Raw genomic sequence first — 19,216 nt, forward strand, 5'->3', positions numbered from 1 at the left:
TAAACGCTTATTCTTTCTTCTCATCCCTCCCATCATCCGCCTCTCATGGACCAATCGCAGCCGCATCCTGGCTTCCATCCCGACGTGTCACTCTGCCCCTTTCCTCCAATAGAAAAGTTCTGGCGAACGGGACGCACCGGCCCGTGGGCTGCGGGATGATGCGGTTCGGGTCCAGGTGTGCCATGCAGACCGCGCGTTGATATTTTCCCCCCTCCCGCCATTTCTGCCGCACAGGTAAGAGCGACACCGCACGACGTAAATCCCGCACTTTAATAGCGTCTGGGGGTCGAACATAGGATGTGTTCTGTAGTGCAGAAATGGACCGGCTCTGGAGTACCGCAATGCAGCGCAGTGATTCCGCCGGTGCCGCTCGGTCACCATCGGGGCGCAGTTGACGTAAGGATGCTGCGCAGTTGCTTTAGAGGCTGCTAGATCTTTGGGAATGACTGAAACAAAGTGGAAGCAGTTTTCTTAAAGAGGGTTTTAGGCTCTTACACTACACTTTTTGTTGTTCCCGGATTAGACAAGACAGTTTTTGCCCGTGCGTAACAGGAGCCAAGGTGAAAAGTGTCTGCTCGGGTATCCTTCAATGGCGCAGGATGCTGATGGGTGCACCATCATCTGACTGTCCTTCACAGAAATAAGGGCAACTCCCTCCTGTGTCAAACAGCGTTTCAAGGTTGTTCACATTGTTCTCTGTGCATCTGCAGCCACAGCATTTAAATATTTAGAGTTTTTCTTTCTTTAATAAAGTCTAGAATGAAACAAAAAGCCAAAAAAAATGTCAGATAACATTGATGATAATCCTCAGGACATCACTTATTCTTCATTCATGTCTGCTTCAAGGACTCTTAAAGAATAGCCGACCCAATTTTGTGAGATATATGTGATATTCAGGCTCTAAAAAAACCCGATCACTCACTGTGCATAAATGAACCAGTTCTCTAACTCTATGCTGAAACCCATTATTCTTCCATGTTTGCTTCAGACGTGGATTTTTCTGTAGCAATCATGGCTTTTCGGGGACAGTGAGCTTAATACGTGTGGTGACCTAAATTCCTCTGGCCTCAAAGAGGATCTGTCGGGATTATTGAAGAGGAATCAAATGAAAACACGCTGATGAATCGATAAGAATCAGTGATGGTGGAGCAGAATCTGTACAATCATCTGCGAAAGTTTCCTGAAATATTCTCTCTGTTTTGCTGCTGTTGCTCCCTTCTATATGCAAATGCATGCTGGTTGCAGCAGTATCCTGTGTGATAATAGTGTCGAGTCATCAGTCGTGCAGTCTGCTGCAGTCTGCATGTGGATGTGCTGCACGCCGCCTCTGTGTGTGCGCTGCTGAGGCTCATGGGAGGAGGCCGCCTGATGCTTTTTTCTTCTTCCCAGACTGCTCCTCCTTATTCTGCCTCCTCACATCTAGAATGAGTCAGCAGCAGGCTGAGACAGCAAAGCCGCTCGCCAACAACGTAGGGCACATGCATAGTGCCGAGTCACTCCTGAATTATTTACACCCCCCAAGAGGATTTGAGCCATTTCTACACCCTGTCTGGTGTTAAGGGCAGCAGAAGTAATGAAGTCAAACAAAATTACTTCCTCAGGTCTCTTCTTTCCGTCTGTTTTTCCAGCCACAGTTCATGTCCTGCCCGCCGTCTTGTCACGCACCTCCAGCCCATCTTCTCCGTAAGTCATTTTGTCGGCCATCATGGCTTCCGTTGCTTTAACCATCCTGGTCCTCTCCTCCTCGACCTCCCTCGCAGGTAAGAGTCCAAAGTAAAGTAATGCTGGAAAAAGAGCACTATCCCGGACCCCTTTTAGCTGAGACGAACATATTTTTGCTTTTGCAGCCGCCATCCTGTTTGGGGAGCCCAGAATTTATGGAGGTGAGTCAAAAATGTTAGTCTTGAACCAGATTGTTTCCAAAGTTAGAAATTTGACCTCATTTCCAGCCAAGATTTTGAACGATATTCAATTTTTCATTTGCTGTTTGGGAACCTTTCCCCAACATTCCCATGGGTCCCAGTGGTCCTCGACTCATGGGACAATAATTTGGCAATGAATTTAGCACTAGGCTCTCAATCAGGGGCACCTATGATGGGGGAATGTTGAGTATTTTGTGATTGTTAATGCGGCACATCTGTCAGAGGATGCTACCGGATATGGTCCAATCTTTGAGGAGGAGCCAGTGGACGTGGTCTACACCGAGGACTCACCTGACGGTCGAATCTCTATGAGCTGCAGGGCACGAGCAAACCCACCGGCGGCATACAGGTCAAACATGCTCAACCTGAATTCAGGGCAATATCATGCCGTTTAGAATGTCTAGCTCTTATTAATGTCATTGCATCACCACTAGGTGGCGCCTTGGCAATTGGGAAGTCAAGCTGATGGAGCAGCCAGATGAACACTACAGCCTGGTTGGGGGAAATTTAGTGATCAACAACCCCAAACAGAAGAAGCATGCTGGGACGTACGTCTGTGTGGCCAACAACATCTATGGGACCGTCATCAGCAAAGAGGCCAGGGTCAAGTTTGGATGTGAGTACGAAACCCGGGATAAAGCAGCCAATGCTAGCTGTTATGTGATCAATGGTGTTTAAGATATTTTGTCTTGTAGTTGTGGAGGAGTTCCCCCAGGAGGAAAGGGAACCAGTTTATGTCAAGGAAGGTCAGGGTGCCGTTCTTCTATGTGCCCCTCCAAAAGCCTGGCCACGTAGGTAGCGTTCCTCTCATCTTGGTTTCCATAGTCCGTCTTGTGAAGGTGACAAGGACGTCTTCCTTCTTTCACTCTTCAGAGGAAGTGACCTACCGCTGGATCTTCAACGAATTCCCGGTTTTCCTGCCCACGGACCGCCGTCGGTTTGTCTCCCAGAAGACAGGGAACCTGTACATCTCCAAAGTGGAAGCCCAGGATGCAGGGAACTACTCCTGCTTCGTTTCCAGCCCCATCATCGGGAAGAGTGTCTTCTCCAAGTTTATCCCCCTCATCCCCTTAACCCCCGAGGAAGGTTAGAAAGCGTGAGAACTTTAATATACCTGTACACTATCTTGGTCTAAGTTACTTGTTTTTTGGGCCTCAGGTGAGAGGAAATACCCAGCAGACATCAGGGTGAAGTTTCCAGATACCACTGCCATGCTGGCCTCCAATATCACCCTGGAGTGCTTCGCTCTGGGAAAGTAAGTTTTCGTTTCTTCTCAATTTGCTCCTGCGACGGACACTTTTCTTGTGGACACCAGGGAATCTGAAGATTTATTACCTTTAAACATAATTCTTCAATCAATTTATCCTGTTTTCGTGTCTTTCAAGTCCCATCCCCGACATTGTTTGGAGAAAGGTGGACGCCACAGACCTCCCATCGAATCACGAGATCAGCGAATCAGGAGCCGTGCTTCATATCTACAACGTTCAGTACGAAGACGTGGGAGGGTATGAGTGTGAAGCCATAAACACCAAAGGAAAGGACTGGCACAAAGCCTGGCTCTATGTGGAGTGTAAGTCCACTTCCACCACAATAGAGATGACAGTGTTGATTCTAGGGGGTGTGATGGTAATATTAATGCTTTGCTTTATTCTCAGCTGCTCCAGAGTGGGCAGAAACCATCAATAACACTCAGATCGACATTGGATCGGAGCACACCATGCGCTGCGTGGCATCGGGGAAGCCATTCCCTTTCATTCGCTGGTACAAAGATGGGTATATGGTAAAGAAGTCCTACTATATCAGCTTGAAGTCCTCTCTGTAATTAGTTATAGGTTTACAACTGGGTCTTTTCGTGTCTTCTCCAGTATGGGAAGGGGGAGTTGAAGTTTTCCAGCGTGACCTTTGACGACTCCGGAATGTACCAGTGCGTTGCCGAGAATTACTGGGGTATCAAATACGCCAACGCTGAGCTGCGGGTCATCGGTAAGTCAGTTGAAGTTTGCCAAAGTGTTCCGAGGACTTGAAGGTGATGCAAATCTGAGCGAAAACTTTCCCTTTAGCCTTCGCTCCCATGTTCGAGTTCAACCCGGTGAAGCCCCAACTTCTTGGAGCTAAAGACGGCCGCGTGGTGATCGAGTGTAAACCTCGAGCTGCACCCCGACCGCGGTTCACGTGGATGAAAGACAAAGAGCTCCTCTTCAATAGTTCACGGTCAGACTGTTTCCTACTCAACGGTAACTTCCATCCGTTGCTATAGCACCTTCCAGGAACTAAATGGACCTGATCTTTTTTAGCATCTCCATCCTGTTTGACGGGAGTCTGGAGATCCTCAATGCCACCAAGAATGACGAGGGAGTTTACACCTGCTTTGCTGAGAACGACAGAGGAAAAGCAAACAGCTTCGGCTACCTCACCATCACGGGTCAGTGGATGTACAGTCGTGTATTCTAGCATCGATGAAAAGGTCGTAACCTTCTTAAGAGATGTTTTTTGTCCCTAGAGGCCACCAGTCTCTCAGAGGTACCTGAAGACACCGAGGTAAAGGTAGGAGACGAGGTGATTCTGAGGTGCGCCGCTTCATACGACCCCATGCTGGACATCACATTCATCTGGGCAATAGACTTCAGAGTCATTGACTTTGACTCTGAGTGGCAACACTATGAACGCATCATGGTAGGGCAACGCTTCATCCAAGACTTCCTCCGAGACCGTCACTCTTCTCTAACTTTTTTTGCGTTTCATTTTTACATCCTTGTCTTTACTTCTTCTTGTCAAGAGGGACGATGGCAGCAGTGACTTAAAAATAATGAACGTCCAGATTTGGCATGAAGGTCGCTACACCTGCACGGCCAAGACGGTGGTAGATAGTGACAACGCCTACGCTGATCTGAAGGTTGTAGGTCAGTCCCAACATGCTTAGCCCTTAAAAAATCTTAGATTCCAAGACTATTTTGTTACACTTTGGTCAATATCCCTACAATTTTACGACACCCGCTCCTCCATGTATTTACTGTGTTTCCATTACCTTTCCTCCAGGGGTCCCTGGGCCTCCTGGTGTGATCAGGGTGGAGGAGATAGGGGACACTTGGGTCAGGCTGTTGTGGACTAAAGCTGCAGATCATAACAGCCCTATCCTCTACTACACCATCCAGACCAGACACTTCTGGGCTCTGTATGAAGATGACTGGAGGAATGCCAGCACTTGTAAGAACCGCTAACAGCCAGGAGGGGGCGACATCCACTTATGCCACATGCAATTTTCCCACACAATTTGCTTATTTTTCAGCTCCCGTATTTCTCGATGAGACTATGGAGAAAGCAGAAGTTACAGACCTGTATCCCTGGATGATGTATCAGTTCCGGATTATCGCCACCAATGAGTACGGCTCTGGAGAGGCCAGCATTCCGTCTCTCAAGATCAAAACCTGGGATGCTGGTAAGGAAAGGACTCTCATATTTGACCCTTTTACATCAGACACGAAAAATTCTAATGATGCTTTCTTTTTTTTGTCTTAGCTCCAGTTGTTGCTCCCACTGATTTAGCAGGTTATGGGGGTAAAGATGGAGAAATCATCATCACATGGACGGTAAGCAAGCCCTCATGTCACACTATGACCAAAATGAAATGACGTGTTTCCAAGTTTCCTCTATTTCCACTCGCGACCCCACAGCCCATGGAGCCATGGTACTTTTACGGCAAAGGGTTCGGCTACATCGTGGCGTTCAAGCCTCACGACGCTTACGACTGGATGTACAAGACCATTTCAGACCCCGAGACAAGGCGTTACGTCCACAAAGACTCCTATTTCGTTATCACTGAGGAAGATTTCCAGGTCAGAGAGTTTCAGGTGAAGATCCAGTCGTTTAATGCGAAAGGAGAAGGACCGTTTAGCCTCACGAAGGTCATCTACTATCCAAGAGAAGGTGAGGAGTTTTGGAGTTTTATTTTTTGTTTAAGTTTTGTTTTGATAGAATAAAAGAATGACAGATTTTATCCATCGATTCGACTCCAGTGCCTCTAGAGTCTCCGACGGACGTCTACGCCAGGCCAGTGTCGTCCACTGAAGCTGTGGTCTGGTGGTTACCTGTGGTCGATACTGGTACGGGGTTGCAGCAATACATCGAGGGATACCAGGTGAACTTTTTACCGAAGATCTGATTTCTGTCCCAGCAAACAAAAAGACAGGCAAACTGGAGTCAGATCATTCTCACAAATCTTCCAGGTCAAGTATTGGAGGAAGTACGTGGACCATGAGCCGGGAGCAAACCGCATATTTGTTCCAGCCACAGTGAATCAGACCAGGTTGGAGAACATGCTACCGGATTCTCACTACCTCATTGAGGTCCGTGCCTTCAACGGAGCCGGGTTCGGACCTCCTGGTGAATACTGCGAGATGTTCACGAAGAGAGCACGTAAGAGCAATCGATGGATGGTGTTTCCTTTTTTTTAAAATATAAAAATACAGAGATTTGGTCTTTATAAGTGATTTGAGTTTGCTTTTTTTTTGTTTCCAGCACCACCAGAACCTCCCAGGATGTGGCGCTATGTTTCCTGGACAGGACAGTGGTTGTATGTGTGGTGGGATCACATCCACTACGACTGGTTTGGTAACATTTCCTTCCCGTTGTATTACAAGGTGAGTGCGGAAACATTTGCAGCACCATATTTTTAAAAAAAGGTGGAGTTTAAAATCTTTCTATTTTGCAGGTCATGTTCAGGAAAACGGGCTACATCTACGGTAAAGTCTACATCACCGGATGGCATTTCATGGACTTCCCCATGCCTCAGACTGGAGACTATGAGCTGATGGTGCGAGGCCGTTACGAAGGAGGAGACGGTCCAGTCAGGATGATCAGCATTAAGGGTAAGACTCAAATAAGATCACGATTAATTCAAGATTTCCTCGTCTTCGGTCTTCATTCACCTCATGTTTCTGCTCCCTCAGGTAAAGCATCGGTAGTCACGCCGACGCTCAGTCTGGTCGCTCTGCTGCTGCTGGCGCTGGGAAATATGAACCTACCACAGCTGACATGAACACAATGGACTCTGGGATATGAGTATACAGACTTATCTAGTCTTGCATTTGCCCTGTATCTGACCAGTTTTACCCCCCCAAAGGATGCTGATTTTTCCAAAAAAGCAGACTTGGGTGCCACTTTTTTATTAGCTTACTTGATCTTCTAAAAGAAAAATACATCAGTGCTAAATCATCACCATATTATAACAGTTCTTTAATTTAGCATTATCCGTACTGTTCCGGTAAGAATAAATCAAACAGTTTGCCTTAGTTATGTTTTTTTCCATTCAGGAATTTCACATTTATTTTCTGTCACGTGGTAGAATTTCAGCCATGAAATGGGTTTGTGTTGATTCTAATAAGCACTCTGTGTTTTTAATAGGATAATAATCACTGTGTTTGGTTATGAATGAGCAGGGAAGAGCGGGTGATTGGAATTTCTCAGCGTTTAACTGGCAATCAAAGCATATCAGATATTTTAAAAAAGCTTAACAATCATCCATTAAAGTGTTCAACAACGGTTCAGTTTCAGCCCATTTTTTGATGAACCAGTCTCATGTTCCTTTCCATGTAGCAGACATTTCAAAATGTTGTAAAATACTTAAATTACCTTTAGATGCTAATATTAAAAATATTTAATCAGTATAAAAGTGTAAGAAGAGCGATTTCACACAATTTTTTAGATGTTAGTGCCTAGGCACTGGCCTTTGTGCTTTTCTTTAAACAGTGATGCATGATTTCCACCAGCAGATGGCAGTATATCTTCATCCCACAGAATTCACACTCATCATAGCTTACAAGTGCTTTTTATGACTCATATGAGCACAACTTAGTGTTTTCTTACACTAAAAGTTTGCAAAACTGAAGCTGATGCTTGTTCCTTTCTTCTATTTTCTTTACACTTGTTAATTTGTTTGTGTTTATAGTTTTTCCCACATCAAAAATGGAGCTGCAGGATCTGCTTCTCCCCAGGTTGCTCCTTTACATTTGCTCCTTCCCTGTACAGCGTGACTGGCATATCCATGATCTTATAGCGTTTCATCCATGTCTCCCTGCTTTTGTTTGCAGCCACCTTGGAAATCCACGCAGCAGCGCTGTGTGTGTGTGGCCTTTATATCACCTACTTCCACCTCCATTATGAGAATTTCTCCCATTTTACCTCCTTCCCCTCAAACAAATTACCCAGACACAGAGAATCCCATGCCAGGCTGAAATCAATGCCGCCATCATTTAGAAACAATCCCAGCAGACGCACAAAGGTGAGTCTCCCAAAGCAGGGGGAGTGAGGAGTGTGTTGTTTGGATTTTTATTTGTGTGTGCCTTTATTTAGTGTGAAAAAACCGAAAAGTCGCGGCTTTATTTTCAAATGCAGCTTTCAGTGGAGTCTGTATTATTATAAAAGTAAGTCATACTTGACCAGAAAATGAAAAGTGTGCAAAGGATTTATAGCTTCTGTGTGAATTTTATTATTTCCAAGGAATGGGAACGTCTCATTGGCCGAACATCAACTATAGGAATGCATTTGATTTATGCTGTTGTTGTGCAAACAAGAGGTCACCTGGTCACCGACCTCATCAAGGATGCAAAGGCGAGATGACAACCTGGCATCGGCTGGCCCTATCAAAATAAAATGCCTCAACAGATTGAATGAGACTCTCAGGGAATTTGCCCCGGTTGACAGATTTCACCAATGTTTCTCACTCAGCACCGAACCCCCGCTGAGCCGGAGCGACGCCAGACGGGTACCTGCAGGTGGAGCGTACGTCAGGGGAGCACATGTCAATTTTCGCCGTCAGTCTGTTTTTGACACGTCCAATGTGAGCTGACGACCGGCTGAAGGCAGAAATATATAGAAAAGGAAAAAGTAAATATTCCTAATGGATTACTATTCTAATCCTGAACATCTCATATATGTTTTTTTTACAGCTATAGTTACCGAGCAGATTATAGATTATTAAATAAAACATATGAGGTGGTGAAATATGTAATGTTTCAACTAAACTATCCTCAGAGTAAATATTCAGTTAAAAAAAAACACCTCATGAAATACATATATATTTATAATCACCCTGAGATTTGCTTGCATAATTATTCTGCAAGTGTGCACAACACCTTGAAATTTTTTAAATTTTTTTTATTGTTCTTGCTTAATAAACTCTCTAACACCAAATCTCAGGTGTCGTGTACAGAGATAAACTCCCACGCAGCAGCAGCAGCAGAATGCGGCAGATTATTTAGGTATAAAATATTCCCTTTGCTGCTTTTCATTTGATCACAAGACGCTCTCTGGCTGTCAGGTCGGACCTGTGATGCCGGGAGCCCATAAATAGATTTAATAATAGGCTGAACCTGCTCGGAGCGATGAGGGCTCCAGCATCTCTGTGATTTCCTACCTCTCACACACATTCATTGCATTTTATTTTTTTTTATCAAAATCCTCTCAACCCTTTTAGCCTCATTTCCATTCTCTGAATTATCCCCCATCCTTAACTACGAACCAGAGGCTGCGCTTTTCGCACAACAGCGCGCTATAAATTTAAATAGAGAACACATTTTCTATAATTTAACGGCAGTATCGAAGCATTAAAGGGGAATACTGTGAATACTATAAGCGATGACGGTATGGGGAAAGTTCCAAATAAAACCAGGAAAGAGCCAAACCAAGAAGTATGCAAAGCAGCTTGCGTTAGGGTTCGCGCGGGGACATAAATCCTGTATGTTTGGCAGGGACTCCCCCCTCCCCGGATTGTTAGCTAGTTATCCCCGACTGGAGAAGCCATTCCTGTTGGTACCCTGTTGAACAACATCAGATGGCTCCTGGGGTTTTTAAAGAGCCACACTAAATCTCCCCCACTAGATCAATTTGGCCATAGCGTCCCCCCCCATCCCGCGTTAGCAGCGCGGCTAACCTGGTTAGCCTCCTGCGAGGCCACGGTTGAAGGCCCCCTCCTACCGTTGGGTTGCCTTCAAATGGGTTTCGGTGTCAGATGAAGGGAGTAATTGCCTCTTCTATGGGTGGTTTATGACCCTATTTACCCCTTGTGAAGAATAGCTCCTTCACATATCCGTGTTTCGGGTGGCGGTACTTTGTTAGGCTGCTGGTTGGGGCCTTGTCACCATTAGTGAACAAAAAGAATGTGCACCTCGAGGCCGAGGGCAACGGTTTCGTACTGTGTGGCATTGAGACCCAACTGATTGCCTCTGAACATTATATTCCCTCACAGAGAGACGAGGCTTCCCCTCGTCCTTGGGTGGACTTGGGGTAACTTCATTGCGCGAATATTCTCTCGATACTTAGCATCCAATCGCGCTGCATGAATTCAGATGACGTCAGCAACAATGTCGGGTTCTACTCTTGTGTGCATCATCAGCGTCATGCCAAGGTTTTTGTCTGCTTTGGGCCAAAATCCTCTCTCCTCCCTCTCCTGTCTTCCGCTGGCAGACCTGATGGTCGAGTTGCAGCCGACGCCAGAAAAACCAGTTTCCAATCCTCTTTGAGGCCAATTAAAGATTAACCAGCACTGCTTCCCCGGAGCGAGGCATCTTTATTGCTGCAAATATATTGTCAGCTTTTGTAAGCCTCTGCTTTGCAGAAAATTTTCGGGGAACGTTCAGGCCAACAAAGATATTTAACGAACCGCCGTCCAGTTGGCTTTCGCTCAATCAAAGATCTGAACCCAACGCGCGACCGATGTACGAGACCGGAGCACCATATTTCTCTCTCTGCTGTCTGTAAATGTGAGGACATCACCACCGATCATTTTTAGGCGCTCTAACGGCGTGGCCCCAAGGGGCGGCGGGGTCGTTACGCTTTAAATATCTCCCCGACTATCAGATGGATTGACAATTTAATGCAGACATTTACGGTTTCCATGTGATCCGTTGACGTCCCCCACCCTAGAGCTCCACCGGCAGATCGAATTCTTCATCTTCACGGAGCGTTTATGACATCATCATCATCTACCATCCCATCATCTGCGCTAAAGGAGAACACGCTGGTTTGAAATTTAAAATCAAATTCATTTCAGGTCTATTTCCTGGGGACTATCTCACGTCTTTGCGGAAATAATACACCTTGTTCTTCAGATTCTTTGAGGCTGCATAAAAACAAATCTCCCTAGAAGATGTAAAAAAAAGATTCATTTGAATTTCAGATTGAATGCATGTTTTGCAAAGGATATTAAATACATGCACAGTATCTGCCATCGTTTCCAGGACGGGGCTTGAGCCATTAGTGTGGCGCGTTCTCAGCTGTCACACGGGGGACCGTTGCAAAAGGACGGATGTCAGACTTATGAAAGGGGGGGGAATGCGATACCTGTGCTGTCAGCAACAGAAAAAGCTGGAGGGAGGAAAAGGAACGGAGAGGAGGAATCAAGCTTGTAGGGACAGAGGTAAAAAAAAAGAAAATAGAGTGTGATAAATTGAGGGAAAGTGAGGTGGGGGAGGCTTTGAAAGACAGCACAAAATGATGTGGCATCATTTGCCCGCGAGGCAAAAATCGCTTCCATCCTTCCTCACAACGGCAGAATAATGACAGGATTTATCGCACATTCCCCATTGGTGGAGAGGAAGTCTCCGACGGGGAGGAGACGACATGAAAGTAGTCGAAGTTAAAGTTTAGAAACAGCTCTATAGCATGAGAGAACTACTCCCCAGCAAAAAAAGAAATATCCGACTTTAATTCCCCTTCTCTGGGGGCCATGATGAAAATATCAACTTCAAATGTTTGGATTTTTTTTTTTTTCCACGCTAAAACTATCTTCATCTGAATTTGAAGTGGGAACAGATGCACAGCAAGACGTCCCTCGGAGGCGTCTGTCTCTACCTGAGTATTGTGTTAATGCAGGAGTGTGTGCTTCAGTTTTAAAGGTACGTCTTTTGAAGGGGGGGGGGGGTCGTGATTGCATCAGGTGTCTGCAGCACCTTCAGGCTCAGGTTCAGGCCTCCATTGTCACCACAGCGGTTACATAAAGACTCATTAGCGGAGGCTCTTTGTTAAGGTGTCAGATCCAATCTGCTCCAGGTCTTCTCCTTTTACGTCCACCTCTGCGCGCGGCGGACATGACATAATATTTCCTCCCTCCATCAGTCATTAAATTTTATTTCCTCAGAAAAACCGACCCAGCAGTAAATATGTCACATCTCACAATGAAATCCTTCCCCCTGTGGGCAATCACACGGCACAATTACACATATCTTATACATAAAAGGGACGCATTAGCTAGCTCGAAAGCTAATTCATAACTTTCATTGTATTATGTGTATTTGGAAAAATATCAGTGCAAAAAAAGAGATTTTAATTAGTTAAATAGCTCGCTACTTCGATAAAGTTAAGCTATTTTAAAAGCTTTAAGTTAGTTTTGTGGTTTTAGTAACATCACACATTATTTTCATGTGGCTGCAATCACAGGTAAATTGATTTTGCGATTTCAGCAGATTCTTTTTGCGTTAATGCTGAACACTTGACTTTATCTTTGATTTATGATGCGAGGATTTTTTGCCGACGCGCATACGGTTTCACACAAGTGTGTGCAATCGACTCACGTTATAAAGACTTAATGTGTTATCACCTTAATTGAGAGACAGATGAATTTTAATGGCCTTGCTCAAAGCAAGAGAAGCATCAAATTATGCTAAGTAAGTAAAAAATGCTAATGGGTATGTTTCCAGGCCATTGTTAAAAGACAAACTTTGCAGTTTTGTTTTTTTTAATTGTTCTTTCTCCTCAGTGGAGATCTTTGAACCCACGTTTCTTTATTCCTAAAAGGCTGAAATGATTTGTCTGCAATAATTTAGAACAGGAAATCTTGACAGTTTTGGAAGGCGAAGCAGGTTGTTTGACACAAACGATAGAGACCGTCCACGGCTTCATGATCTATGATAATATTCACAATCACCAAACAAAACATCTGTTCTCTGCAGCAGTCCAGCGACAATTATCTCCAAGCTTCAGCTCTGACTGCACCTCTAGGTTGCGTTTCAAGCTGGTTAAAATAAAATCCGGAGAGAATCGGTGGGGGGCGGGGTGGGGTGGGGGGTGTCGGTATCAAATCCGAAACGTTTCGGTTTCCTGGGGAAACACAAAAAAAATTGCAAAACATAGATATGCAAACACGAGGACGCAAATTTGTTTGCACATATGTGAATGCATGCCTGTACACAGACAGGCAAATAAATACACACAGACACGCAAATGGATTTGTGATGCCATCTGTCCGTCGCCGGAGCCTCGGGGGAGTTACAGTGGGCTGCAGACTGGGCCACAGTTGGGTGCTAAAACGAGCAGCATAGCAGATGTTTGGGTCGCTTCTTAGAATGTTCCGACAGAAAATTCCAATAAAGAACTGACAATGTCGTGTGACGACATCGGACTGTTTGTCCAAACACTTTTGGGAAGTTGTGGTTCAACATCTGTGTTCTGGTCACGCTTGTTTATTGCGAAGGATAAAGAAAGGTGAGTTACGATGACCGACAGAGGAAAACCCGTCGCAGAATGAATTAAATATAGAAAGGAAGCTCTGCTTGCTGATCTGCTGTTGCTTGGAGACGAGTAACTACAGCTTCACTTCATGAAGTCACAGGATGTTAGCCATATTGGATGGTGGCGTGCATCTTTACCGATGGTGGTTCAACCAAACCCGTGAAAGGAGAACCGGAAGTTAAAAAAAAGGTGGCAAATTTAATGACAGAGGTTAAAAAGTGCTTCAAACATTAACCGATTAAAAGTGCTGAATGTTGGTCAAATCGGGCATCATTAGCCATAAAGCAGGATGCAGCCACCTGAGAAGGAGGTGATGGAGGGAGTCAGTCATCAAGAAGATGGATAGATTTGTTGCCTAAAGGGGGATAAGTGTTGGGTTTTTATTGGATGAGCTGAATCAGTGAATTAAGATACAAAAACAGTGTTATTATTATTATTTAGATATGTGACAAAAGGCCAGTCGGTATTGAAACATTCATTCTGTGTGACCTTTGAGTGCAAATCAGAAAAAAACAAACTGGTTTATAAAACAAATGAAACCTTTCCGAAATAAAAGCGGGGCGTTCACATTTAAAATTCACATTTGCTTGCAGTTGCCTGATTCGGCCACTAGGTGCGCACAAGCCAGCTCAATCTTGCAGAGAATAATGCGAGTGTGCCACCACAGACGCTGAACAAAGAAATACACACTGCTAGCTAAAAGTGGGTCACCAAAATTTTTTGTTCACTATCAATCCCTGAAGAAAATATTTTTTATTTTTAACCCTTTACAGTAAAAGTCAGCATAAATGTAAAGCAGAGCATTTTTAATGCAAGTATTACTACAAATGAAGGGCAGACGGGTGAAGGTTGGAAAAGGTTGAACGGTTTTGACGCACACACACCCGGTATGACGACATTGTAAAGCACACCTCTTAGACAATAGGTCCATGTCGTATCAATTCCCAGGCGGACTGATTCCACTCCATCGCGTTAGTCATTGATGGATGACACACCGGAGCCCCGTCTTCCCATCGCTCCTGAACGTTACACAAATTAGCTGAGTCTCTAAAACTCTTCCATGCTGATGTCACCAGAGCTCCTCGGCGGGAGCAGATTAGTGGTCGGCGTCTTCTGTTTGAAGGAGTGAGCCTTTAAATAACCCTTTTTCCTCAAGTGGCAGCATTATTCTACCGGGATCAGACAGTTTGGAGAGGGATTCTTTACTTTATAGATCCGGAATGTCGCCGTCAAACCTCATGAAGATAAAAGAAGTGCCTGTGCAAGTAGGGATTTAATGTCTCAAGGATGCGTCACAATGACACACTGAGTTTTTTAAGCGTTATTTTCCCTTTAAATACCATTTAATCCTACATTTTGAAGATTTTATCTGGGTTTTTTTTAGCTCCTTGCATGGTTGGGTGAACAAAACCTTTACTCCAAATTTACCCTAATTATTTATAACTCTAAATTCTCTTGTTTTCTAGTTTCCTTCAGTTGCCGTGTGACAGATATTCCAGGTCACTCGTGGATCATCTCATAAAACCACAAACTGCTTCAAACTTCTGATTTCAGTCCGTGATTGAGTTCATGTGCCACCTTCTCTTCTGTCATTTTCCCCTCCGCCCCCCCCCCCGGGTGTGAGTGAAATAAATCCCAAACAGAAGTACAAATCCTCCCCCTTCAACACACCATTAACCCCTCGCGCCGTCGGGCCTCGCCCATTCATTCCACAAAAACCTTTTTGTCAGGTTTGATTTCTGACCCCATTTCTCACACCAGAGATATGAACAAGGTGCGCTGTGTGGATCAGGAAAGAAGAGCACGAGACGCAAACAAACAATCCACCCAGATTAAAAAAAAAAAAAAATCTTGACTGGAAATAATCTCAACGTCACCTAATCATGTTAACAAGTGGGGCTGGTCGACCTCCTGTGACCGGGACAAGGTTTCCTTTCCATTGCAAAGAGTAGAAGTGACACATGTAGACAAAGGGCGTGACCTTAGCCTGTGCGGGAACGTCAGAGGGAGGTCAAAGGTCAGAGGGCGTGCATTGGAGTATTAGGGTCAGACAGTGATGCATTACTGTACCCTAAATGCAAACTATCCTTCAATTAATGGAAATCAAAGAAGCACCAGAGGAACTAATTTAACTGCAGATGTAAAATATTTCACGCTGGTTTATTTGACTTTCTCGCTTTCTCTATTTGTTGAAAATAAACAATAAATGTTAATAACGAAATAAACATTTTACAGACTAGAGATGCAAATCAGCTCCTGGTGCAGCGTTAATGTTTGACCTGCATGAAAAATAACACGGAATAAACATTTTGTTTTTCGCGATGCGGTTTTTCTTGCTGGAGTTACTTGTTATGTGAAAGCGCAGCAAAAAAAAAAAAAAAAACAGATTATTTACTGACCTTCAACCTCAAGAATGACCCCAATCAGAGGCGCAGCTAATAATAATGAGTAATTAGTTGTCAGCAGTTGTTAAAAAGGCTTAAAAGCTTAGATGAACGCCTGGTAGAATAATCAATGTCACCATTAATCCTCACGTTTCTTCTTAGCAAACACGATCTAACACTCTACACTTCGCTGCTTCGTCTCGCCAAAACTCATCGTCACACTTAATTTGGTTTATTTTTATTTATTTGCAGACGTTGGAATGATCTGCCAAATTCTGCGTACAGAGATTGTCATCGAAAGAAGAAGAAAAACAAAAAAAACCCAAAAACCCTGACGCGGCTCACAGTTGGAAGCCGACAGGTACAAAGCTGTTACGGTGTGACTGAAGCCTTTTTGAAACGGTGCTTAATTAGAAACGCCATCTGGACGAAGCAGCCTGTAAAAACTGAAACGTCAGGAGGCGATGACATTGTCTAGAAGGTTCGACTCGCGAGACAAGGATTCAGAGAGACGTGTTTTGGGTGAAAAAAGGATGAGGTGGGGGGATCAGTTATCCAAAAAACACATAAGAGGAGGTTGACTCTTGTTAATTGTGCCGCTTGTGAGTCTTCATCTCCCCCTTTTTTCTCTATAAAGATTTAGCTGTAAAAAATCCAAACTCATTTTCACTGAGGGCCACATCAGCATAATGACTGTCCTCAAAGGGCCAGATGTAACTAATAAATGTAACTAATGTAACTCTTAAATGTTAAATAACTCAATATATTAATTTATAATTTATAATTTATCTATAATTTATTATTTATTCACGTTGCATACATTACAGTTGCACAGAAACAATGTTTTGTTTCTCTGTTATAACATGAATTCCTTTTATCAATCAACGATCAAACTACCCAAAGAAAAGATCTTTAATTCCGCAACTGTGATTATTAAAACCTTCCAGACACATCTGTACCGAGGAGCCGCTTTGAATACGCAGCGAAGATTCACAACTCTGACCTGCAGCTCACGGGCTCTGGTGTGGGCAACACGGCTAAGAACGAGAACCTGGTCGCTCAGACAACAATACTCAGCAATTATCTCCAGCGTGGGGGCCAATCAGACACACACGCGCAGAGGCAAGGCGCCCGCAATCAATCTCCAATGCTTGTAATGAGAAACATATATTTCTCTGCCGGTGAAAAGATAATCAGGAGCTGAACAGAAGGGTCAACAGGTCCAGATGAAGTGAGAGGAATAACACAAATCTCTATCAGCCTCCACAATCCTCAAACAAGGTTACCTTCAAACCTGCAGATCTGTAACCGGCTGGTGCATCGACCTGGGAAGGTGTGTGTGCATGTGTGTGTGTGTGTGTGTTTTCCCATATGCCTTTTGTGAAGTATGCATTGATTTTGAACATGTGGCCCCAACAGAAACCCCGACTATCTATCTGTTGTGTTTCCAAACTGTTTCCTAACACGATTAAGGGAAAGACTGAAGGTTACTAAGTGCTGTAAAAACGCGTCGAAAGCAAATCCTACATTTTAATTGAATTAGTACGTTAATAAAAGGAATGCATTTTGAACAAGATGTCAACTTTTTTTGGTGCAGAAAAAAAATCGCTTTAAAGATTATCCAGAGGAAGAAAAATGCCACTGAAATTATTCAGGAGAATACATTAGAGCACATGTTGTTAAAATTCCGCATTTTAGTTCACTCATTATTCATTTCTGCGCCTTTTGAAGTGTGTGTGTTCACCGTACCCCGGCTACATAATTTAATTCTTTGGGTCGTTTCACAGAGGGAACATACATGGAGCATATGCTACCCCATCAGACGTGTGTTTATTTCTCTGCATGGCGCTAATAAACTGTTTTACTCGTCGTCACAGGTTTTCTACTATCTTGTACCAAAGATCCAGCTCTACTTAAGATGACTAATTTTAGCTTTATCTTTGACTTTGGGGTGTAAATGTGGATTCTGGATCATTTCACTTACTTCCACGTTTAAAAAGACCATGAACATTTGGTAATATTAAATGCCCAGGAATGAATAACAAGTGATGTTCCATCTCAATATGAATTCCTATCCAGATCATAATCTGGACGAATAAAACAAATTTTTATGATTTTTATATAAAGGAGATTTGACCGGCAACTATTTCCCTGTTCAGGTGCAATAGACGAGAATTAGCTACTTTGCCAACTTTGGTTCATTTACATTTATGCGGAACTGAATTAACGTACACCAATAAATCAATACATAAACTAATCAACAGCTGCGAGCGTGTCGTCTTCCTTAATTTAACAAGAAAGACACACATCCCGGTATTGAATGTAATCTCAGCCTCTCCTTACGGCCCTCCGTATCCCACTGCGTTTAATTGATGCATGCATCTCACGATTGCATAGAAATTGTTTTAAGTTTTATAATAATTACTTTCATTTGGGAGGTTATTGAATTCCTGTGGTATTTCTTTGCCTGTAAAAACACACCGAGTGTGTTACGTGGGTGTTTGGTGGGAATTAACGGAGGCTGTTTTATTTCATCATTGATTGTGAGACGGAGGTGAAACCAATTCTAGATAATTGGAATCAGAGATTGAAATTTATGTTCCCACTTAAATTCCTGTCTCCAACTTTTATTTAACCAATTAAGCAGAATAAACGTGTGCCCAAAAGTTTTGCGATAGGAAAAACATTCAGTTCCATGTAGTGCAGAAAAACACATTAAATAATACAACAAATCCTTTCACTACGCTCTGATTTTATCATCGCGGAGGAAATCCAATACATCATTTCTTCATATCCTGCCGTCTTGGCCTTTGAAGCTTTGCATGAAGACTAATCTTTGCACGGCTTTGAAGAGGTTTCGATGCGTTTTCTTCTCCTTTATGCAATCTCCTATTGAATCAAGCAAAACACCAGCATTCAAAGTCAAAGAGAACGTTCTAACATTCTCTTTTAAAGTGCTGTTGGCTGTTCTGTTTTATTTTATTAGTATTTGTTATTTATTATCTGCTGTAGTTACAGCGGCGGACCCAAAATGTGCGAATACACAAAGAGTAGCTGCGTTTCGAGGCGACCTCATTGTTCATCTGACCTCCCGTGACACTCGCTTTACGACCTGTGAAGGGATACAAAGGCGTAGATATAAATCCATATGAGGCGCTGTGACATGGATAATTGGACTAACCCGATTATTTATCACTGAAGGCTTCTTAGAGATGCTGCATTTCATATTTGACGTGTGCAGGACAAACGGAGCTCATTACAGATTGGAATTGTTTTGGTTATTTCACGTGAAAGGTTTATTTTAGGAGTTTTTTTCTTACTGTGTAAACGGCGATGTCATCAGCGTAATGACATCACTGTTAGGGGTACTCCAATTATGAATGCGACTGATCCGGGTCTGGATCCAGT

At 43.7% G+C, this 19,216-nt stretch overlaps 2 protein-coding genes across 2 annotated transcripts in view; one reads left to right on the forward strand and one right to left on the reverse strand.

Annotated features, from left to right (window-relative positions):
* Positions 1-19,216, reverse strand: part of LOC137589047 (glucoside xylosyltransferase 1-like) — a 123,764-nt gene that overhangs the window by 39,514 nt on the left and 65,034 nt on the right. The gene's annotated exons all lie outside the window — the stretch shown is intronic.
* On the forward strand, positions 109-7,453 carry cntn1b (contactin 1b). The gene is made up of 24 exons (XM_068307110.1): positions 109-234; positions 1,629-1,760; positions 1,848-1,883; positions 2,145-2,271; positions 2,357-2,538; positions 2,618-2,713; positions 2,796-3,008; positions 3,081-3,177; positions 3,308-3,492; positions 3,578-3,702; positions 3,788-3,905; positions 3,983-4,133; positions 4,217-4,344; positions 4,423-4,595; positions 4,699-4,822; positions 4,959-5,126; positions 5,209-5,358; positions 5,439-5,509; positions 5,594-5,846; positions 5,936-6,057; positions 6,146-6,335; positions 6,438-6,559; positions 6,631-6,787; positions 6,869-7,453. Exons 2-24 carry the CDS (start codon positions 1,706-1,708, stop codon positions 6,955-6,957), a joined length of 3,132 nt encoding a protein of 1,043 aa, XP_068163211.1. The 5' UTR covers positions 109-234; positions 1,629-1,705; the 3' UTR covers positions 6,958-7,453.

The sequence above is a fragment of the Antennarius striatus genome, chromosome 22, assembly GCF_040054535.1.
Source record: "Antennarius striatus isolate MH-2024 chromosome 22, ASM4005453v1, whole genome shotgun sequence".
Classification (NCBI taxonomy): Eukaryota; Metazoa; Chordata; class Actinopteri; order Lophiiformes; family Antennariidae; genus Antennarius; species Antennarius striatus.

Excerpts from the sequence above, each read along its gene's own strand:
- cntn1b (XM_068307110.1), top strand. The coding sequence starts at position 1,706 with ATGGCTTCCGTTGCTTTAACCATCCTGGTCCTCTCCTCCTCGACCTCC. Across the intron at positions 2,272-2,356 it reads AACCCACCGGCGGCATACAG|GTGGCGCCTTGGCAATTGGG; the intron begins GTCAAACATGCT and ends CATCACCACTAG. Across the intron at positions 5,127-5,208 it reads CTGGAGGAATGCCAGCACTT|CTCCCGTATTTCTCGATGAG; the intron begins GTAAGAACCGCT and ends CTTATTTTTCAG.